At 33.3% G+C, this 25023-nt stretch overlaps 1 protein-coding gene and 2 long non-coding RNA genes across 7 annotated transcripts in view; 1 reads left to right on the forward strand and 2 right to left on the reverse strand.

The window, feature by feature from the left end:
* LOC109545195 (protein dead ringer) overlaps nucleotides 1-25023 on the forward strand; it is a 114175-nt gene that overhangs the window by 56684 nt on the left and 32468 nt on the right. For 3 of the 5 annotated variants that reach the window (XM_048667205.1, XM_048667204.1, XM_048667209.1), the window contains 2 exons: nucleotides 1749-1784; nucleotides 21480-21552. In XM_048667205.1, the coding sequence (XP_048523162.1) occupies nucleotides 1749-1784; nucleotides 21480-21552 (109 nt within the window). The remainder of the gene's footprint in view (nucleotides 1-1748; nucleotides 1785-21479; nucleotides 21553-25023) is intronic. The other 2 variants (XM_048667206.1, XM_048667208.1) reach the window with 1 other exon arrangement.
* LOC125504766 lies at nucleotides 7-3517 on the reverse strand. Its single transcript, XR_007281681.1, has 3 exons — nucleotides 3266-3517; nucleotides 607-740; nucleotides 7-553 (listed from the first exon to the last, which is right to left on the reverse strand). It is a non-coding gene; the product is annotated as an uncharacterized LOC125504766 (long non-coding RNA).
* On the reverse strand, nucleotides 21885-22784 carry LOC125504765. Its single transcript, XR_007281680.1, has 2 exons — nucleotides 22561-22784; nucleotides 21885-22237 (listed from the first exon to the last, which is right to left on the reverse strand). It is a non-coding gene; the product is annotated as an uncharacterized LOC125504765 (long non-coding RNA).

Below are 25023 nucleotides of genomic sequence, written 5' to 3' on the forward strand. Positions count from 1 at the left end.
GAATATTTTTTTTTTTATTATTCAAACGTCAAAGACAATAAATGTGCTCTTAACGGCTTTATAAAACCACTAAAACTATCACAATGCTTTATGTGGTTAGGCAACACATTGCAATCTAACAAGCCCTTAGACATTACGGAGTTGAGCATTTGACTTGTATTACATCTTTCTGGCAATATAAAATAATGTCGGTTTCTAGTATTATAAGAATGACATCCCCAAAAAAAACTTAATTCAATTACAAATGTATTCTGGTAACATTCCACTTTTTGTCTTAAAGAAAAACACATGAACATTGAACACAATTTTTTGCTTAACAGACATAACGTTGAAGGCATTATGCATTGTAGCAATAGATGTGTATTTACCGCATCTTAAAATAGTTCTTAATGCTCTATTCTGTCGAATTTGCAGTTGTTTGATTTTATAACCCGATAGGCCATACAATAAGGCAGAACAATACTCCAGATGTGCAGCAGGTATGCTGTTGTATAACATTAATTTAGTACCCATTGACAAACTACCTCGCGCTCTTGCAATAAATCCAACCTTCCTAGATAACTTTCTAGTAATATAGTCAGCATCAGGATATAAACTGAAACTTACATCAAATAGCACTCCTAAATACCTGGTCTATCTCACTTGTTTGATCTCATTTTTGTCTATTCTAATATCTATGTTTTCCAGAATAACGCTATTTAACTTCGATGGCGTTTACTGCACTGGTTCTCAAATGGTACCTATATGTGAAAAAGTGTACTAGAAAATTATGAAATATAATTGAGCCATAGTTGCAATCGAGTAGTTGAGTATTCAATCACATTAACTTGCTGTTTATTCAAATTACTGTGGCGTAGCAAACTTTACCTGTTTTATCTAATGGGAAGTTGAAAAAATATCTGTTGCTTTACACCAACTATTTCTTATTTCATGGGGGATATTCACACATAGTTCTGATGTATTTTCTGATCTTTTTAAATGTGACATGAAAACCATTTGTAGTCCAGTCGGTGAAGGATAGTTCCTTTTTTCAGGATTACAAGAATCTACCGAACCCCATTCTCGCGCAAATATTAGGAATGACGATTCTATATTTTTATAAAAGAAAAATGTACCGGACATTTTACATATTTAGCGTTTTACTTGCTGATTTACAATTAAAAAACATTGTTTTTTTTTTAATTGCGATTTATTCCTGGTCTCTTAAGTTGTTGTGTAGCCCAAATTTAAAAAAACTAGAAAACGCTAAAAGCGCAATTACTGAAAAACTGACGCCTTATGTTTAGTTCTATTGCGGCATTTCTCTGTTTTAAATAGTCAATCCTTATAGTTTCTTTATTTTTACGTGTTTCTTGGTAGAAGCTTCTTCATAGAGAAAATGGATGGAAGAGATTCTAATTTTAACTTTTGAAAATTTCTCGAGTTATATATTGTGTACCTATAATTCATGTGTACAACACAACTATTATTTTCTTATCTTCTTCGAGCTCTTTTATTTGGCACAACTATGGTTGTCGTATTTAGCCCTCTTTCACCACTAAATTACTCTAATCTATTCCATTCGATTATTTAGAATTGATGAGAAGAAGATCGAGAATTCACCTCTATTCGATTATTAAATATACGATGTCAGGAACATCCCGATTATACAAACAACTGGATTATTACTACTTACTAGTAATATAGGGAATAGTTAGTCATATAGGCACAAAGTCTGAAAAAAAATTATTACAAGTTATTTGTTGCAGGTAAGGACGGAGTCACTGGCCACTGCAAAGAAAAAGGTAATTTTTTAAATATGTTTTTCTTAAAATTTTATTTATTTTTATGAAATCCATTCGCTGTCTTTGATCTAATAAGACTTGTACTAAATGAAAGCCCATCTTGTGCTAATTTTGCGTTTTTTGGCGCACACGTATAAGCGTTTCAAAAAGTTATAAAGTTAAAAAAACGATAAGTTAGTTTCTGTTATTTTCAGTTTTTTTTCAGACAAGCCGAGCCGTTGTCTGATAGATAGTTAGATAGTTGTTACGTGTATCCGGGTTGGAATGGAAAAAAAATATGTGTCCTGTATTAACATTGACATTAACATTATTCTGCGTATTACATGGACTTGCAACAAAGTTTTTATGGTTTTTTTCGTTTAAATGCGTCTTGTGATGTAAAATTGACCATGTTGAAAAAATTAGTAAAGTTTGTGCGTCCAGAATGAGTGACGGTATAACGAGTGAAATTTGTACATTGATTTCTCTAAAAGCTAATTTTTAAAACTTAAATATTTAAGCAGATTAAAAAGGTCTCGAAAATTTACCTTTTTGGACTTTTCGTATTACAGTGACTAATTCCTTATTAGGGCAAGTAGTTTTGCCTTTTCCATTTAAGAACAGATTCAATAAAACTACCCAGGGGCCGACTATCAGTTATTTCTATTTTTATTTTTATAGTGCACAGGATTTTGACTAATAATAGGTCTATAATAATAATCTCTATATATTTATATAAAAATAGGTATATATTACCTACACTTCCAGTATACCCTTGCAACCCTATTAAAAATATTGATTGCAATTTTAACTGAGCCTCGTCACGCGGATCTTTGTCTTCGGATATATTTCTTATTATATATAACAGAGAGATAGTAACTTACATTAATTAGTCACCTCCTAAGCCTTAAATATGCATCCGTAACGCATAAGCGGGTATGGATTGAGTGATTTCAGTCGTTATTGTCGATTTCGGGTTATGGTCAACAAATTCTGATAAATTAAATAAAATAAACCGCATTCTTCTAGATAAAGAAAGCAGACGTTTGACCATTTTACAATAAATTTAGTTCCATTTAACATTTGCTTCTAGGCCGTTTTACAATTTTATTGCCCGCAATATTTCCTTCTACGCTTGCGCATTTTATCGGTTCTCGAATTTCCGGCAACTCTTATTGCACTTGCCGGCTATAGTTCCAAACCTAAAATTTATTGCAGCTTGCCGCAATTTTAGTGACTTCTGGTTCTTTTAATGCTGGCAACTGTTGACTCATAGTAATATAAATCACCATCACTGGCATATTTACTTATTTTCGTTTTTTATCGAATTAAACTTCAACTTATGTTAATCACAATATTTCCCTCGGCAATATAATTGTAACCTCAAACGAAAACAAAACAAACGAACTTTGGATTTTGCACGTGTGGTGAATAGTTGGTACGCTTGATCGATTTGTCTAAATGTGAGGTTTAATATTGCATACTGTAAAGCGTTATACTACCTGTCATTCAAACTCTTTCTCTAACGTGTCGTTCGAGTCTCCGGAAATATTATTACACCTTAATTCCCGTTATTTTAGTATCACGCCGTAAAAATCATTAATTTGAGTTGCGGGTCGTGATCAATGATGGTTAAGCCTTCCTAGTTAAACTTAATCTGATCAATCCCAGAGCGACATTCACAGCAAATATTGTCGAAGAATTCAGATCAACAAATAAAAGAGAACTAACCAATACGTTTCAAAAAATTTTTTTCTGAGCTTTTCTGCTGACCCAAACTAGCAAATTTAACTGAATCGGAATGCAGCCTATCATTTACTTCACAGTTGCCCTTGTCGTTTGGTGTGTTAATTTGTAGAAACATGTCACGGTTTCACGTGCTAGTGTTGTATGGCCCTTAAACAGCTTTCGTTGCGGTTTTGTTGTGCACAAGTAGTGCAGTGTCGTCAGCCTATTGTATTATACAGGTATAGGAATTTGTCAATGTCACTTTCGTAGCATAGGTCCTAGGCAATGGCGCATCCAGCTTTCGAATCAAGGGGGGTCAAGTAGTAAAAATGCAGTCTTATTTCGATTCTTCTCCCACTTCTATCTGGCCTACTTCCTTTCTGCCCTAATGTCCCACCTCTGCCAGAATCCCAGAGCGATTGTATTCTATCAGCATTTAATCGGACGGTTCTACTTTTAATTCAGTTTTATTCCTCAACTGTTTTGAGCTCGTGTTTAGTTGTGATAACAATTGTTAACAGTAACAGGTATGGAATTCACTATTCAGATGGAACCTGACGAAGAATTCCATTTTCCATGTGACTCAAAACAGGTTAGTGAAGTATTAATTAATATTTTTTTCCGATTTTGTCATCAACTCATGGACGCAATTTATCTATTTCTGGTAGTGTGCGAATAGGATAATTCGTGTTAAGGCCGTTTTACAGTCGGCAATTTTATTGCCCACAACTTTCTTGCACGCAATATTTCGTTCTACGCTTACGCATATTATCAGTTCTCGAGAAGCCGGCAATTTTTATTGCACGTGTCGGCTGCAGATATATTTTCTTAACCGTCCGCACCAATCTTGGCTGATTGCGCTTGCGCGTATCACTGCCGCGTTGCCGGATTGATACTTCCATTGCGAACGAAGCTAAAACCACAGAAAAACACGTTTTCTTGTAGATTCTAGCACGTTTTTAGTTCAGTGGTTGTTGCTGAAATTCATGCTAATTCCATCGTTAGTGATTTATACAATTAGTTCACGCAGTAAAGATTTGGATTCGTGGAGTTTTAATAGTCATGGATCTTGTTTGTTTTTGATTGTTTTCTGCTTTCGAAAAATAAGTATTATTGAAACGCAGTTTAAGAAACTGGCATCGTTGCAAAAGTGAGAAATATTACGATTCAAAGGAACCATTTGGGTCCATGACGTCAATAACCCGTTATCAAACCCAAATTTTCTGCTCGAACTAAGGCCCATTTTCATCAGAAACAAGCGACACGCAGTTTGACGAAACTAAGTTTATGTTAAACGCCGAAATTAAACGCGTTTAACGACGGACCGTTTTTACCAGCGCTTCGGTCCGTTTCACAAACTGCGTTTATTGAAACGCAGTTTAAGAAACTGGAAAGACTGGCATCGTTGCTAAAGTGACAAATATTACGACTCTCATCGCAAAATCATCTTATCAAGGAACCATTTCGGTCCATAACATTACCAACATATGGACATAACATCTTACCAAACCCAAACTTTCTGCTCGAACTAACCTTAAAATCTTAAAGCTTGCTTTGTTTATGCACGGTTTGTGCATTCGTGTATGGGTTATGGCTATGGTATACACGTTTTTATTAGATTTCCTATTTGAATTGATATTTTTTTCTTAACCGTCCGCACCAGTCCTGGCTGATTGCGCTTGCGCGTCTCTCTACCGCGTTGCCGGGTTGCGCCGGTTCCATTGCGAACGAAATTATTACCTCAGAAAAACACGGATTCTTGTGGATTCTAGCACGTTTTTAGTTCAATGGCTCCAGCCGAAATGCCAGCTATATTTCACCCCATAAGACCTGCACCGTTTCGGTTCAAATACAACTTCTAAAATAATACTAAATACTGTATCGGACCTCGAAGGCTTCGAACATAGTGGAGCGATGAGGATAGCGGCGAGCAAGCAGCGCGACATCGCGATGAGCAAGCCTCGAGGTGCCTGAGTAGATTGGCTGACTATCGGGATACCTATATTATTTTCATTTGTTTATCGGGAAGTTAAAATGTTAAAAGCGACAACAATTTGGTCACTAGTGCCGCTAAAATTTGGTATTCTCGTAACCAACAAAGTAGAAGATGTAGTGTACACGAAATGTTTCTCACGTGTCGTGTCCATTTCTTTCGCTACTTCATCCCATTATTTATCCAAAATATACCGATTATGGTGATTTTTGTCCTTTTGATCCCATACTCTCCCTTACAAAAACTAAATCTATTAATCTTTCTCCACTATGTTCGTCGTCTAAGCTACTAGAGATGGGTGGGATTCGTATGATTCGTACATTGATACGAATCCTTCCAGTGAGTCGAATGGTACGAATCCCTAAAAAAAGCGATTCATACATTTTGTATCGGCTTAGAATCGCATCGCGTTCCAGTACCAGTACTGTCAACAAGATCTCGGGCTGATGCCATTGCGTGATAGAAAATAAGATGACGGAAAATATTTTTTCAATTAAATTAAAAATATATTTATTATGCATTATTACAAAATAGTAATAACGTTTATTATTATATGTTAAATAATATGAAATATTACAAAATAGACATCTAAATATTAATTGTTTGGTGTTACAAAATAAAATAATACTCAACAGCTAAGATATAACTAAAAAGAAAATGTTAAACAATAATAGAATGTACAAACATAATTAAACTGGCACAGGTTTTGCATTAAAATTGATTGCATATACTTTCCTGACTTTGTTTCAATTCAAAATTCAGTTTTTATGTGTAGCGTTGTTGCTGATTTAAGCCTTCGAAATGCATGCCAAGGCTTAAAGCAGCAACAACGCTATACATGAAAACTGATGATGGTGGAAAAATACACCGAAACGTATTTTGATTAATAAATAGAGACAATAAATGACTGAAACCCAGGAATAGATTTGAATTAAAATTGATGAATAACAATTGTGACACTTTATTGGAACTTAATTTTTGACCGTTTTTTTATCAATTGTTAGACCTCCTTTAGAGAATATCCGCTCTGCTGGCTCGGAAGTTGCTACAATGCCCATCTTTTTTTCATTCATTTTCATCATAAATGGAATAAACGTGGACATGTAGATTGTCTTTTGTACCACCACGTTAGTTTTAATATCATGGGTACCGGTACCTAAGGCAAACTAATACGAATGTTAGCGGCTTCGATCGATTGCATCGATACGAAATGAACGAATCTTCTGGTACGTAGGAATCTTTTCTTGATACGAATCACTAAAAAAATTCGAATCGCACACCTCTATACGGCCTACCTAAGCCTTACTGACGAGTCTAATGGATATGCCCGGGACGAAACGCATGGAGCTTCAACCAACGCCAAAGTCGTTTACTTTTTTTTAAATTAATTGTTTCTGTTTAAGATGTAATGTTATAGGAGAAAAAAATGTTATGCTGCATATTTTTTTTCATTTTCATTTTTCACAGTCATGTATATAACTAAAGTGGATGTCATAGATAACATTTAAATATATCTGTTCATTATTTTAGAAAGCAGAAAACAATCAAAAACAAACAAGATCCATTACTATTAAACTCCAAGAATCCAAATTTTTACTGCGGGAATTAATTGTATAAATCACTAACGATAGAATTAGCATGAATTTCAGCAACAGCCATTGAACTAAAAACGTGCTAGAATCCACAAGTATCCGTATTTTTCTGAGGTTATAATTTCGTTCGCAATGGAAATATCAACCCGGCAACGCGGTAGAGAGACGCGCAAGCGCAATCATCCAGGACTGGTGCGGACGGTTAAGAAAAAATAGGTGCTTGTCGCTTTGAATATAAAACTAACTTAGTTTTATATTCAAAGGCTTGCCAGCTGTAGTTTCAAACCTAAAATTTATTGCAGCTGGTAGCAATTTTAGTGACTTTTCTGGTTCTTTTCCTGCTGCCAACTGTTCACTCATAGTAATATAAATCACCAGCACTAGCACTTTTGCTTATTTTCGTTCTTCATCGAAATAAAATCCAACTTATGTTAATCACAATAATTCCCTTGGCAATGTAATTGTAACCTCAAACGAAGACAAAACCATCTTTGGATTTTTCACGTATAGTGAATAGTTGGTACGATTGATCGATTTGTCTATATGTGAGGTTTAACATTACACACTGTAAAGCGGAGTACTGAAATTATAGCTGCAAAAAAATAGCCGCAAGGAAGTTGCGGGCAATAAAATTGCCGACTGTAATACGCTCTTTAGGTAAGTTAATTTATAATTTATGAGTTTTTTTAAGTTTTAAGCTATTGCATAAAATTATACGATAACGATAGCACATTTATCGTACAACCTAATAAATATACGAGTTTACTTATATGAGTTTACTGCAAGATAATCTGAGCCGGTAAGTTACTGCGCCGGTTCGTTGGGTTGGCGCACCAAGCCATTTGCGCCGCACTACGCCAACTCAAGAAAATGCACTGTGTAACCCAGGCCGACCCCACAGCTCTTCTCCAAACTCATTCCAGCACGCGTTTGGCAATCTTCAATAGTTTAAAAGAAAAAAACTCATAAATTATAAATTAACCTGCCTAAAATAAGAAAAACATATTCACACCAGAAAGTAGAGGTGTGTTATGCGGGTCCAAAAGGAACACGTAAATTTTCAAATGTTTCATTAAAAATGGACAATGATGATGGTAGAAATAATGGTAATAAATAATGATTCAGTTTATAAAAAAATAATTCTTAGGATTTGTAACCTGAAAATAATATATTTTAAAAGCATAAACAAAACAAGGGTCATAAAAACTACTTAAAGGAAAAAACTGATAATAAAATCGAATGGTTTAAATAAAATATACGCTTTGTATGCGAAAATGGTTAAAAAGCTAATTTCCATTTAAAAATTAAATAACATTTTAGAATATTTTTTTGCGTATTCCTTTTGCTAAATCTATTTCTTCGCTCGTTTATGATGATAACCTTATAGAACTACTCCATCTGCATGATAGGATGGAAGGATAGGATAGGATACAATCCATTAGCAAAAAAATGTGTGAACTTCCTCAACATCGCGCGCAGTTTTAAAAACAGTGGTTTTGATCAAAAAGTGTTTTCTGCCTTAATTCATGGACAATCCCAGAATTTTTCTGAGTGGAACTACTTCAAATCAGTGTACAAATTTTAAAACAACTGAAAGCTTGCAATGCGGTGAACCTCAAACAACCAGTTCACCAATTTAAACTTTTCTATCCTTTGAAAAGCAAATTTTCCAATGCCACCCACTTCGCCTTATAAAAGGTAAATCAAACAGACTGGCAGTTATAAAAAATACTAAAATGAAATGAACGGACATAACCCTGACAAATAAAGGAACCTCTTAGTCTTACACTCAACATATTGTTAATAAACTTTACATCTAAAAGAAAACAACATCCTTTGTCGTGTCTGTGGACATGATCAATTAGCACTTAGATGGTAACGAGTACCTAGTTTAAAATTGTAAGATCTCCTGAGACACTATTATGAGGTCTTTACATACGGAGTCAGTGGAAAAAGAATATAAATTTGTTCGTAAAACTTTAGAAACGGTCAATTAACATCGTTTTTTGTGATACTCTGTATATTTTTATACAAAAAATTACAATAAGCTTTCAAAGTTTTCGTATGGAAATAATGTAAGTAATGAGGTTGACGAAATTGCGCTATCAGATATAAATCGATTAGACTTGAGCACATATTCAGACTGCTTCTAAATATTCTGCATAATTGCAAAAGGTTTTTAGCTTTTAAGGACATTTCGAAATAGGTGCGCAAACGTTAACCGATTTGCTGCCGATCTCCGAGCTCATAAAATGTTAAGGTTTTAAAATGTTTTAATTTATTTCCTTTACGCCTTTTGAAAAGTAATTAGGCTAAGCTTAAATTTCAGGATAAACTCCAGTGGAGGTTATACTGAAAAATATTTGAAAATATGTAATACAATCCCAAGCGCAGTGTGATGCTTTAGTGCAAAGTGCATTTTTTGATGTATTGTAATTTGTTTTGTATCTAGAACTGTAACCAAATTATAAAAAACCTATAAAAATTCCTTACATTCTGACACAAAGGAATCGGAAACGAACTGAGATATATAGAAATATTTTGACTTAGTATTTCATAATTCCATAGGAAATATGAAAAAGGTACATATACATATTTATGCTTTACATATAAAATGATCGAGCAATCTCAACAAGCATTTCCAAACACTATTTCTGTAAATAGCACCCAATTGAAATTCAAGTTGACACTGATAAAATGTTTGCTTTGTTCGGCAAAATCCCTTTGATCTTATACAATTTCCCATTAAAATTTTCTCGATTATTTTGATATCATGCATGATCTTAGTCATGTAAGTCGGTATCAATTTATATTGCTAATTCGCTGGAACAATATTTGTTCATTCGTACAATGAAATCAGAGGTACCGCATATTTATACTCGCCTTCAATACAGGGAAAATTGGCCGTATAACATTGATTTGCAATTTATATTTGTATTACTAACGATTTGATGTGTTGAAGTAAATTTTTATTGCCATTCGATATTGCGGGTACTTAAAGTCGAACGACATTTATTGGAACCATTTGAGTCACATCATTATTCACATGCACGTTATTCATTATTATCTACGTGTATAAAAAATCCATGTTAAAAGATTATGCATATGTAGGTTGATACTATGTATAGGTAAATAAAATATTAGGTTTTAGTTTGCAAAATAGAACACGAATAAACAATTCTGTCGTTAAATGCGAAGTTTATTGTTTAGTAAATTAAAAAAATTAAAAGTGCGTAAATGTTTGTTTCAAGGCTTTGTTAATTTTACTGAAATTGAGCTGCAACTTACTTTATTGTATAAGAATTTGTCAAAACATCCAAAATTTATGTTTTTGTTCAGTTCAATTTGAAAATCAATCAAGACCTACTGGGGCAGAAGTTGCATTTTCATGGATGAAAAAACTAGAAATGTCAAAATCAAATGCAATTCTCAATGGCAGATGTGCATTTAATATTCAAATAACATTTCATATTATTAATTAAACGAATTAAATTTGATCATATTGACATTCATGCCTAAAAAGTTTCAACATATATAAAGTTGGGCAATTTAAAATTTAATTGTACGTTGTGTTAGTAATTTTTATATTCTATTAATATTTGCAACTGCGTCTGGGTTTGCACCTTATCCCATATCGAAAGAATGCATTAAACGGCCGCAACATGCAAAATACAATGTAACCAAAAGCATTGTCTGCGTCAGCTTTAATGAAATGTAATAAAAGACTATGGATGCCACAAGGTGGTGATCTTGCCAAATGAATTATTGGACAAGTTACAAGTGTGCACTATAAAATATGAGTGAAATTTAATTATCTTTGCAATAAATTGTTAACGCCTTTATACGGACAAACGCTGTAATTATTATGATTATTTCATGTTTTATAATCAAAGATGGGCTTGGAGAATGGTTATTATTGTGCGCCCATTCGATTTTCTGAATGATAAACTAAAGAGACCGAAAATGTTCGATTTACTGCTTATTTAGCAAACTAAACAGACTATTTTATTTCCTATTGCCAGCAATTAATTATAGACTTAAATGTAGAAGGTGATATTTAGAAATTCCAGGGTCTACAAAAAAAGTCAGAAATACTTTATATAATAGCGAGTGGAATTCTCGTTTTTTCTTTATATTGCATTTTGTATGCGTAAAATTAAAATACTCCAGTTCACATTTATGGTTATGTATTTATTAATAGAAGCTCCTTATTAAAAGCTTCATAATTAAATAAAAACTTTCCAAAGTCTAAAACTTGCATTATACTCAGCTAGAACTCAATTGCTCAATTTGTCCCATCACTATTCAATTAAATTGATTTTTTTAACGTTATTCGAATGCAGCAAGATTGTCGCAAATGTACACGATGGAAACATCTTACAAGCGTTTATCGGAGTCTGACTAATACTACTCTACTCTGAAGTGTCGTAATCATTAAAGCTTTACGCAATTTTTATACTCTCTTTATATACGCAGAAGAAAACTTAGGTTTAGGTGAAAAAACAGACGAATTCATAAGCGTTCATTATTACAATTATTACAGCCCGCCAACAAAGGAAGAGCACACAAAAGCTGCTAGTTTTTTTATACAAAAAAATAAACATAAATTGTAACAAATTTGGAATTGTTTGCTGGAATCAATTTGCTTTCATTTTCTTGTACAGAGTGTCACAATTAATATTAAATAGTTTGATTGAGTCTTAACGATTAGAAATAGCAGAAATATAAAAAGCGCCATGTTCTCTTAAATTTGGCATCTGTATACTTGAAAATTATTTGGCAAATGAACAGAGCGTTCCTCATAAGTACTAACGACAACAACTTTGAAAAAATGATCTCGTTATATCAAAATTCTGCAATAAATTGCAATTATTTTCTACCCCATAGTTGACCATTTGCTACTACCGTTTAATTTTAATTGCGAATTACGAATTTTATTAGTATTATATGTCATGCCAAATAAATGCAATAAAAATTTTTCGCCTCATTAAAAAATTGTTTTACTGAAATGCAATATTTCAATTTTGATAATTTTAAAAACCTGTACGGCGAATGAAACTTCAAAGTACGAAAAATACAGCCAATTTCTTCTATAAGCTGCAATCTTTAACCGCCTTTCAAAAATGTATCTTGAAGTAAGTAAGGGACGGTTTTCGTGTAAAAACTGAAAATTTTTGATCATCTTTAACTGTGTGGGCACAATTTTTTAGAAATAATGGGACAGCCTCTATACCTAACCAACATATTTCTAGAAAGCTATAGCTAATGATTTGCATGAATTAATAAATAATTTAAAAACATCGAATACATGTTGGTTGCGGTTTAACAAACTTACCGAGGAAATACTCAGAGCAGAAGGCATTGCGATCAGATAAAAGAATTAATGGTAAATTAAATGTTAACATTTCCACACAGTACTGATAATTAAAAATATTTTGGCAATACAAAAAAATCAATTGAAGCTTCTCGTCGCAAGTTAATACAATTATGAAAAATACTGATACAAAAAATAAAAAATAATCTTAAAAATGTTTGCGTTACCCTAATATTGAAATACAGTGAGAACAGTTACAATACAATTAAGAACAGTATACAATATCGCGATGGTAGATCAAATTAAAGGGCCAAACGAGACGTTAACAGATAATCCAACAGAATCAATTAATCGTCGAATTAGTTTCCCGGTAACCAAAACACGAAATTAAGTCTTTAAATTAACACTAATTTTATTGAAATATATGCAGCGATGACATTTGAGATAACCGTGCCCGCCCAGAAATAAATATCCTCCCGTACCATAAAGGCTAAATAAAAGATAAGCATCGTTACAAACTATAAACATTTCAGACAAGGGGATCAAATCACTTGACTTTCCACAAAAGGGGCTTTACATCGTGTGTGTGGATCTGACCCGAAGTGCGAGCACATTTACATTTACTAAATCTATTGTGACGGCCCCTCGTCGCATTTCTCAATAGGAAGCTCTCAGCTATTATATGAGCACAATGACTATAAAACAGCTTCACTGCGCTATAGAAGTTCGATAATTAGGCAGATTATAATGTCTGAACGCCTCTGATTTTGTGGTCGGATACTCATCAAACCTGAATATTTTTCATCAATTTTTACGTATGAACGCCATTCAGGGTGGCTTGCCTGTTTATACGTCGAAACTTATGAATAATGCATTAGTTAATGGTTTTGATTTTGTTTGAAAATATGTCTTCTTTCATTGAATCACATGACCCCAAGTAATTTAATGATCATGTTGTCAGCAGGGTATACAGCGAGATTACTGCAATTTACTTCCCATGCATTAACTATAACTATCTTCCTACGTGAACATCAGGGTCAGTTATGCTTGGATTTTATTATGTGATCATTCGATTTGTATTTATTCATTTGGTTGCTGTTTTCAGATGAAACTCTAAGAAAATTAAGGCATTATAAATCAATCATTGCATTGCCGATTTCTTTATGAAAAAATACTTTTTATTGAGTACAGTTTTTCGCGATTAGACTCCATGTAACTGGTTTTAATGAGCCATTTATAAGATCGACAGTAGGACATACAACAAGCTGATTTCTTAAATAGAATTGAATTTATCGAAGTAAACTATCTTTTTTGGCTTTTGATGTTAATTCCAAGTCCTGAATTCCCTAAAAAAATGTTTGTCAGGCCTTAATAAAGAACCTGTTTCAATCAAATAATGCATGAAGGCTTAAAAACAACTGAATTTTCTTTTTTAGTTCCAATCTACCATTATTAGGTATATTGTCAATGGTATTTTATTTTCCCCAATTAAAAAAAAATGCTTTCAGTTAATTCAAGCACTTTTTCAAGATTGATCGAATTAACCGAAAACCAAATTGAATAAAAAAATTAGGTTTTGTTTGAAACCAGCTTAAGAAATACAGAAGTAGGGCTGTTATATATCTGCAAAGTCCGCAAAAATTACAGGTTTTGGAAAGATTATTTGACTGCGCCTTACGGTTATACTTTAAATGCTTAAGTATTTAAAAAATCGAGTGTTTTGATATACAAAGCCGCTACATTCTTCAAAACATTCCCACTAACAGGAAAATATTGGCCGCATGTAATAGCAAAAAGTGAAAATGCCTATCCACTCTTCTCTTTATATAGTCTAATTGGCAAAACCATGAGGATTTAGAGATGAGGCGAATAAATAATTTATTAAGTATATGATTTTCGATGTAAAATACATATTCGTCTCTTTTTGTTCCTCATTATTCAGATAATGCAAAACGACATGGTTTCCTGATTCGATTTGATTTATTCATAATTGCCTGCGTAAAAACATTTTATTGTTCATATTTGCTACAAACTCGTAAATCATCCGCTATCTCTTGATTACAAAACGTAAACGATTCTGATATTGGCATGTTTTAAAACCAAATAAATTTATACTTAATGAATTTACCCTGTAGCTATATCGAGATAGGCCAGCATCGGGAGGTATAATAACCTGGCCGATCCTTAATCGTCTTCAACACCTTTCCTGATCTCGATACATGTGAATTCAAGACTAATAATTTTTCTCATTAATATTAAACACCTACCTTTATATATCTGTGTATGATAAATCGATTAAAAATAAAACTACGTTAATCGGAGTACCCATCATTATCATCATTCCGCTTTTTGTATATAGAGTGGAATGCGTTTAGATGTTTTGAATTTTTTCACATTAGTAGGTCGTCGTTATTTCAAAAGGTGTGCAGAAAGAGCATATTCTTCAATAGCAAAGAAATAACACAATCCGTTTCTACGGGAAGTATGAATATGATTAAAGTAGTAAAAGTAATATGCAAAAAATTAAATACGTTACTTTTTCAGAAAAAAATTAACAATGTTTAATAAAATATAGTAAAAATAAAACATTTAGCAAATGTTAAGTTCAAAGAACCCAAAAAACAATAGTGTATATGTGTGATTTTACAACTGAACAGACATTTTTCAGAGCCCTATTTTATGCATTATAGTAGTAGTTAGTACGAGGGCTTACACGCTATATTTTAATTGTAAAAATTGCGATTTGCATTTTCATAAGCATTTTCAATGATTCAAAGTTATAACACCTGATTTCGGCAAACTGATATGATCGACGCTTTTTGAAGCTTAATTTCATACTCGTCATCAAAATGATTTTATAGCATTTCGATATCATCAAGCGATACTAAATGCATTAACCTCCAACATTTGTAAGGTACATTAATTATTTTTTAGGAATTGAAATATTTTTTGATTTATTGCTTTCAACAAAACACCCACAAGTCTTTCAATTTTCAACTCACATTTCCAAGGCACACAATAGTATAATTAAAGTTTTTATGTGTTATTGCAAGAATTTACATTATCCTAAGTTTGAAAGTTTAGAAGATAGGCTTTGAGCGCTGAAAATGTGTCTCAAAATTTCGAAATATGCCACAGCTTTATTATAAGGTGCCCTTTTTTTAACATTAAAATCCGAATCGCAAACATAAATAAAGTTTAACTTTATTTCTTGAAAATATGTTGGAACATTGTGTTGATTTTGGTTGAGAAATGTCTGGGAAAGTTTTACAAATAAATTCCTTTTCGATCCAAGTTTCACTGACAAGAATAAAACTGCCAACTTCTTTCATATTTGCCTAAAAATTCCCGATTATTTGTTCTCAATTTGGCACTTTTAATTGAATTTTTAACTGCGTATATTTCTGGCGCTGTTACTATGCCCTGTACGTTCACTACAACTGCTAATATTCTTGTGAACTTGTCACACCCCGTATATCTACAACACACCTCTGAAAAAACAATTAATTCACCCTTTTTACAACGATTGCACGGCCCACTCCATTCATCTATCATGAGTATCGTTGACATATTCCAAATTAAAATCGCTAAAGCTTGTATAGTTCGATTCGACGTTCGATAACTTCAGCCCAAGATCTTCGGGCTGACTATGGTTTAATTTAACTCTTAAGCAACGGCCCCTCAAGCAAACCGTATTCTCTCTTAGTCGTTTCCATCAAGATCGAGCAGGATGGAAGCGATGCAAAATTTTATAAACCGATTTCGAACTTGTATGGTGACGCGTTCAGAACATCATCTAGATCTTCAATTAGTCTAGGGATTTTGAGTGGTGGCTTGTGCTCGAAGGTGGGTCATGTTTCTGGCTTGGCAAATTTAGACTGATTTTATCTATTGACACTTCAAAAAATATTATTTTTTTGACCTATTCCCAAACTTTAATCCTATGAAACAACGAACACGGTAAAATTTATTGAGATGGAGCTTAGGTACATTAGAAGATTACAGAAGAAGTTGCATTGGTGTCAGGCAATGGAATATAAAACGATGAAAGTGTCGGGCAGAACAGCTAGTTCATTCCCCTGAATGAACTGGGTTCTAAAGGACAGAAAAAGTGAAATAAAACCAAAGAAAGTGGTAACTGAGCAATTCGATGAAAATGGGAAATCGAGTAATGAAAATATTTTGTTGCTAGTTAATGACCCCAATTGGAACTCACTCAGCTGAGGGAAACCAGAACTAAAACAATAAACGGAGAAAAAGCCTAACCACTTCTAATGCGTAAAATCGTATCACATAGATTGATTACTGACAATTTACCAAAGCAGAATAAACGCTGTCAGTGGATGATCCTTCAGGGTTTGATGAGCGTTAACAGCCGCTTGATTGATGCGCTGCCCCGCCTCTAGAGTTCAGATCGAACCCTACTCAGACCATATAACAAATATCGCTATTAATTACCTCTTTTGTTGTTCACAATTTAATGCATATACTTAATATCACGCACCTTTGTGTGAACATTAAACTTTATTAATTATCTCTGCCTCGAATCTGTTTTTAATTACTGGGGGGAAAGTATGGAGATGGCTTTTTTGAGATTTTGATGCATTATCTGATTTAATAGGAGTTTGATTCGAAATCGTTACGTCAAGGAGTTGGCGCTCGAGTTCACAGGCATATCTCTTCTTTGGAAAATACATCTTTAGATAATTTCTTTGAATGTTTCGAATGAACATTGCTTTCTGGTGAAAGGTTTTTCGTTCCAATCCTCTCATGCATATGTTAACGCCTACTTTGTCCTTCACTTCTCTACAAGACGATTCATTCGAAATTTGCTTCGTTTTTCTGGAGGTGAACAGAGCGGCTCAGGAAGTGCAAAAAAAATGTAAAAGCTGCTGTTCCTTTAAACCGATTAAGGATTCTCCCATGGCAACATTACAATACCTTTTGAAGCTTTTTGCTCAAGCTGTTTCAACAAATTTGAAGCAATGGAAGATTGAGAAGAAAAAGGTATGAAAAAGAAAATTGGATGTAATAAACGGTCAAGTTGAAACATAAAAAGATAAAATTCGATCAGCGTTTGCAGGTCTTTATGGCAAAAAGTCATCACTTATTACTGGGTATCCTCTCCCGTAGAACTTTAATTAGAAAATAATCGAAGCAACAAATATCGGTCCATATCGCTGGCGTCAGCCTCTGGTAATCGCTTGTAATGTGGTGTTAAAACACCAGCTATTGTAGTGAGGTGGGGTTGTGGAGGTTAAACACGGTCATTAATAACCCTGGTTAACTAATCTGTCCAACGGAATCATCTATCTTTACAATTTACTCGGGCGGCCAACCTTAACCGGTCTCCTTTTTTTATTTAAAAGGGCTGGATTGCAATAATGAATTTATGAAAATCTTCGCAGTGACGGTTCTAAATTTGCAAACTTTTCTAGAAACCAATCTAGAATTTTCAAAGTAATAGACAAGAAAGTTTTATGTGAGGTACTTAAGAAGACTTACTCTTGACTGTAGGTAATTGAATTGCAAAAATAGATCAGAACATAGATCCATGGACTACTGGAAATGGGGAAATGTATTGCTTAAAATTGAGATGCTTTGCAAATTTGTAATATTTGTGATTTGAATGTTCATGTTTCAAAGTTTGAAAATTAAAAAAGATTATTAACCTTTTTCCATAACTCGATCTTAAAAATGCCTTTCAAATGGAGGATAATATATATCATATTTTAATAAAAACAATAACACCATATTTTAATAAAAAAACAAGTATACAAAGTGGAGCCTCTATCTTATCTGAACATAATTGAATCATTGATCAGCAAAAATTGAAATTTAGTTTGATAGATTTAAAGATTATCACACTAGATTTTGTATCGTTTCTACGCGTTCGATGATAAACTTATTAAAAAATGATACTCAATTAGTCAATCATAGATTAAATCCGGGTTTGTTTCCAATTGTAATAACTATGACATCGGCTAAGTTTGGCATTTTTGTTGATTATTTAAATATGTTGCCAAGTTTTTGCTTTCGAGTTTTAGTTACCATTAAGCGCCTTTAAATTTGAAATGTTTTGTTGTATTTTTCTTATGTTTATTCGAAAATTAAGCCTGAATGCTGGTAATATATATTGATTGCTAGGTGTCTCTCCATACTGTCCTCGCTCTTCCAACCATAACTGTAAATTCAATTTTGTAATTCATTCGATTAATGTGTCCTTCTGCTCTTCCTGTCCTTACTACTCCATAACTCTTCATCGGTATCGAATTGAGCAATTTTTTCTCGATATTTTCTCAAAGAGCTGTACCAGCTATGGAACGTATTATTTTCGTTTATGTTTGCTTTTGGTGTAGTCCATTCTTGTTTTTTTTTTAATTTTCAAAACTCTGTGTAACTCGTAAATTCCATTAATTACATAGCGTTTATTTAACGTTGTATTGTAGGTTTTAAATTATAAATAGCCTCCTTCGAAAAGTTATCATTAAACATAACTTGCACTAAAATAGGTTAATGCATAGGATAATAAAAATTTATAGTTTCATGATAAATTGACAATTAAAATTACACGTGAATACAAACAATAAAACTTGATGAATAATTCATGCACTTGCCGGGACTGATAATGATATAGGAGTTTATTATTTCCATAAAAAAGGCAAATTTCCAAGGATGTGTTTCGCTGGTATAATTGTTTTAAATATAACGCGCTTAATAGTTCGTGTAATACGGTCATTTTTTCGTTTTGATTGATAAGCTCTATCTATTAATGTGTTATGCGGGCGGAACGGAATTATTACGTTCTGATGGTGTGTTTATTTTATGGAGCATTTACCTGTCTAGTCTTTTTTATTAGAACGTATCGTAAAAATATAAATTTAATAAAAATCATTTCAGCTTCAATATCTTTCCCCCTTTTCTATAATGTGATATAGGTAACATATTCCTGATTCTCTTATATTTACTCAATCTTCCATTTTATTCATTTTATCTTTTATTTTGTCTATTTGTGCTCTGTCTAACAGCGTTGATTATGTATGGTTCTAGTTTTTCCCATTTTGATCATACGTCTTGCTTGTGTTAATTCAACCACGTCAACTTCGGTTTAAGATCTTAATAAAAAAAAATTCTATTATTAAAAATTATACCAATATAATTTCACACCGATCCAAAAGTTGATATTAGCGAATTTATACAAATTAACTTAGTAGCTCACAATAATGTATACCTACTATTGGCAGGTTGTTTGAAAAACAATAATGGCAATAAATCATGCCTTGCAGTTACGCTCAAGTCGACTTTAATGCAGACAAACTATAATAATATAACAATACCATCAAGATTGCTTGTTAATATTACAAATGATAGCAATTACATTTTCTTCCTTATGGAAACAGTGCAGTCTATCCAATACCTTTAGGGTATCCGATAAAAATTCCGAAATTAATTATATTGCTTTGAGTTTGAAATAGTTTCGGGACACGCCTTTTGAAATGGTGCAGACATTAATATCAAGCTAATCGTTTATGTCTAGGGATATAATTTTAAATCATTAGTAGTCAAATGGGAATTGGCGTAGGCAAAAACGCAATGCACATACGCAATTATACTAAACAATTTACAGTCTAAATGCATTTACTTAATTCAGTGAAATCGATAATTGATGGTAAGGGCTAATTTTGTTGTAACGAGAATTAGTTTAATGTTCATTTAGTGCGACTATATATTTTAGGAGCCTAAAAACACGTCCTTATAATAGTACGTATTTTCTTCTTAATAGTGGAAACATTGGCTGAATTATTTCATCGCTTTTTCCTATTTCGAATTTCCCAGAGTTAAATATGACGCTGCTTAGAAAATCTACTTTGCTCCTGAATCTTCTGCTTATCCTACGAAATGTATGTTGCATTCTCGATTTGATTGTGCCATCGTTGCATGTCTATTTAGGATTCACCAAAAATGAAATGTTCAATACTCGATGTCTAATCGCCCTTTACATGCACATTGCAACTTCTAATTCCCGTATCCAACAGGAAGATAAACTTGAACTTTCATACCAAATTCATAACTCTATCAACATGAATCTACATATCTTAAGCGAAGATTCAAGATAAGTTGTGGCTCGAATACGGATTCTTTGGCTGCGTATTTGTCAATACGACGAAATTTATTGCACAATTAACAATAAACTAGGAGCTTTCAAGAAGCAAAGTCGTCTTTGTAATAATGACAAATGATTTAATAAGCAATGCTGATTGGACAGGTGCCTAATGAATGCGCGAAATACGTTCGGGTACAACGAAAGACTTGTGGGAATGGATGGAAATATTAAAATGCTGGAACTAACCAGTAACTTTATATGTGGTTTTGCAAAGCTTTACAATTATTTGTAACTTCTTGCAATTTTGTGCATTACTAGTTACGATACAGGGTGGACACAATATTCGATATACTTGGTAAATGCACACAAGTAAAAACTCAAAAACATGTTTTTAATTTATATGCACACAAAATGTTAAGATATCCACATTGGTAGTTATGGGATGAACAAAAAGTTCATAATGTTTGCATCATTGATTTTATACTAATATTTTATTTTTGTCCGGTTTTTAACGGGCTCGACTTGCAAACGCCATTAAATAACTACGGTAGATTTGATCCTTATTTAAGTTAGTTTTATTTAGCTGATAAAGACAAACCTATATTATAATTAATGCACTAACATTTATTAAGGCTGGTATGGGTTGAAACTTTTCTATCTTCTAAAAAGGGCCGAGGTGTCCACCTTTTATTCAGGCATTTGTCGTAATGTGGGTGCAGAAAAGATGGAAACATCGGTCATTTGTACAATGTAACAGATGGATCAATCGAAAACCCGCTCTGAAAACATTCAATATTTTACCATTTTCAGTGCTACTTTATGTTCACCCAAGTCAACATTATTTTTGTCATTATGACGGTATTTCACTTTATTTTCGAGTATAGTTTCTTCTATTTTCACTGCCATGTACATTTTTTTAACTGATGCTTTTTTTACTGCAGATTTTATTGGTACAAAATGCAATAACTGTTGTCTTTTATTTCAGCTCTATGAGCTATCCACTGATCCCCAGAGGAAGATTATGTTGGATGATCTATTCCTGTTCATGCATAGACGAGGTAAATAATAGCTTAATATATTTTCTGAAACATTGAGGTATCATAGTAGAAAACACAAAATGCATTTTTGATCAAAATTATTTTTGGAAGATGTACCAATTTCTCAAATGTGTCATAAAACATCGGAAATACTTGCGAAATTCTAACTATTTTAACAAAATATTCATTTTGGCATTTGTTTGTGCCAGGTACCTACATGTTTCAAGCTGCTTGCATGCTTTTGTTGTTTGGATAAACGTTATAATTAGGAATAAATGAAGTTTGATTAAAGCAAATAAAGAAATAATTAAATAGTTACGGCAACTGAATGCAAACGGGGCTTTAAAGATCTATTAAATTGAGCCTTCTTTATTGGTACCGAAACACCACAGAATACATTCAATTCTTGTATAATAAATACTTGGTATCTGCAAACAAACACTTTTCTTTGTTAAAATCACTGAAAATTTTCAATTTTATAACATTTAGGAAAAAAGCAACGAAAAACCTAAACTGAATTAACAGCAAATGTTTTAAAGCACTTTGATACACCGCCATTTTCCAAACACAATTGTAGACTGCAAAAATGATCGCTTCTGAATCAAACTGCGAAGGTGCTCCAATCTATTCGAACCACACATCAATATATCGTCTGGCAGGAACATTCCTCCCTTGAAGTAATTGGAGATGTTTTATTGCAGTCCTTCTTAAAAAAAACGGGACTACTAAGTTATTGTCCAAGATTCTAAAAATACGGTTGCATTCGAAAATATAAAGACTTCAGGGCCAGCAACAGGTGGTAAAAAATCTATCACTATCACAGTTATGACCATTATTCCAAAGATATGCCGGACCGTGTCTAATACATACGTCCATTATTCGGACCGAAGTATGTTCATCAAAGTGAGATATATGTCAATATTATCCGGAAATAAATGGTGACACTTCTAAATTATTGTCGGATATTCTAAGGGCAACCATTAATAGCGAATTCCGTAATCGGAGTGAAAAAGGATGAGATTTCATTACCTGCTGCATCTCAAAAGGCCAAACAATAGTCTCCAGTCGTTTTGCGAGCGGTCTTTGATATCTTTGACCTTTTTGATTCCGTTTTGTATTATGTGGTATATTCCTTCCTGGTATTATAAAGTATGTTATACAGAAGGGGCTTTTCCATTAGGTCATACAGAAGCCGACTAATGATGAAAATGTACCTATACTTAATCTAAAACTAAAACCCTTGCACGTCATCAACTGACCCTGTTGCCAAGTTGTCATGAAAATGTTTTGTTTTTGATAAGTTGACGTTTTTTTGCAGGTGATTTTAAGACCGCATTATTGGAAACTGCTGTTGATATTGTACTCACAGTCGAAATGCTCAGATTCAGTTGACGTTTGACTTATCGAATAGTGATTGGTTTGGTTTGGTTAGTTTGTCAGAATAAATGCTGAATATTTCACTCTCACAAAAGATTTTCATGACAACTTGTCAACAGGGTCAATTTGCCGGTTGATGACGTGCAACGGTTTTAGTTTTAGATTAGAAGTATAATAATATATTTTTGCCTTCTGTTTTCAAACGGACATTTTCCTTCATTTTTCTGGATGTGTAAACTCATTGATCGATTAATCATATTTTTCATTATAGATGTCTTGTTTTCTGGTGCTCTAAAGTGTGTGATACAGTCATACACTGCGTTCTTTTCTGTTCCGCTCTCATTTGTTCTACTCCTGCATTTTTGTTCCTGAATATTTAATGAATTCCCGAAGAATTTTCGAGAGGGTGAGGAAGTAGTCTTTGTCTTCCTGTTGCATATGCCATGCAGGAGCACGTTAATTATATCAAAGGTTTTTCATGCTCTAATTTGCAACCTCTATATGATCGGACAATCCCATCTAGAAAGGTTTTTTTTGCTTCATATTTAAAAAAATAGAAGTCCCAGTTGATGGTATTGAGATTTTAAAAGTTGACCTTCGGCGGAAAGCTGCTGTTGGGTTCTGACACTGATTACGTTATTTAGTTTGTTAAAACAAGATCCAGTTAGGGCATATGCATTTGAAGAAAAGCTTCAGGCTCAAGGAAAGGTAGATTTTCAGACAAGACGATTTGTATGGAATTTCTTGACAATTCGCTCAATTTCAATTGACATTCTAACATTCCTGACTATTCTAACATTGCGATATTCTCAGAAAACGACCAGAACTATTGACTGGCCTGACCAATTCTCCAGTCTTTAAAAATTTCATAAAATTCGCCCTCATTATTTGTATCTACATCATAAAAAAATTAAAATAAATGTTTCAAACTTATAGTAACAAGTACCTTTTAATTAGAACTCAAATCGGGCGATTTTATTGGCACATCTAATAGATCAAAGTAGCCACCTTGTTTGATTTTATTTTATCCCTACATTCGTTTTGAAAATTTTAGTCCAAACAAAGTTAAGTTTAAAACATTTTATTTCGTAACAGTTCAGCCGTTTTGTTAAAATTAGGTCCCCCAAGTCTGTGTCCAATGTCCTTTCGAGCTTTCCAATCCGGAATATTCAGTTTCACCCTCGCAATGCGTATTTGGATATCCAAGACGTGTGTCACCGTTTGTTTCTTTTGATTGTCGTATTAGTGTGGCTCTGCCGACATACGGAATCCAAAATACGCACAAAATTGTTTACCAGAAAAACCTGAGACTCATTCCAGACGACATGTTTCAACGTTGTCGCGTGCCTCGCCACATTTTACAAAAGGTGTTCAGATCTTGATAAGTTTATTTAATACGAAGCTGATTCTTAACCCAAGTTGCTAAACCTACTTCAAAAAGAACGCAGCGCCTGAATAATTTGTTTATGGATTTTGCTCATTTCTTATTCCCACTATTTGGCACCCCATTTGCTCAATTCCTGTTATATAAATAAATATGTTAATTCAAATGATCGCCGTGTTAATACACATCATTTAAATCACGCATTCCATCTCGGATCTGTAGCAATTTCGAAAATTGCCAGGTAATAAACCATTTAAATTCGAATAAATCATTCCGGACGTGGAACGATTGCGGATAAACATGAGTTGCGGTAGCAAAAGCAGGTATCTTGCCACAAAATTACACCATCATCATCTTCAGTCTCAAAATTTGGATACCAAAAAGGCCTTTCATTAAGTTCTTATTGAATTAGGTATAATGGGTTCTGCTACTGTTTCGGAAAAAGTTAACCGTGCGTTAGGGTGACTCGACACAAAACGATGTGACTCAGCTCGATAATATGAGCTTTCCTATAAAATGAGACTGATAATATGGCAGTTAGTTGATTTAATATGACGTGATGTGGAGCTTGGGATCTATCTAAGTTGAGAGACATCTTATTTTTGCATACATTTCTCAAGATTAGGTTAAAGGACCAGTTCGACGCGAAAACGCTAATAAATATGCAAGGTTTAACCTTATAAGGTTACATCTGATCAAGAAGAAAAAGCCAGATTATGTAAAATGTTTTT

The sequence above is a fragment of the Dendroctonus ponderosae genome, unplaced genomic scaffold (assembly GCF_020466585.1).
Source record: "Dendroctonus ponderosae isolate FM_Combo_2020 unplaced genomic scaffold, Dpon_F_20191213v2 Dpon_F_20191213_6, whole genome shotgun sequence".
NCBI lineage: Eukaryota > Metazoa > Arthropoda > Insecta > Coleoptera > Curculionidae > Dendroctonus > Dendroctonus ponderosae.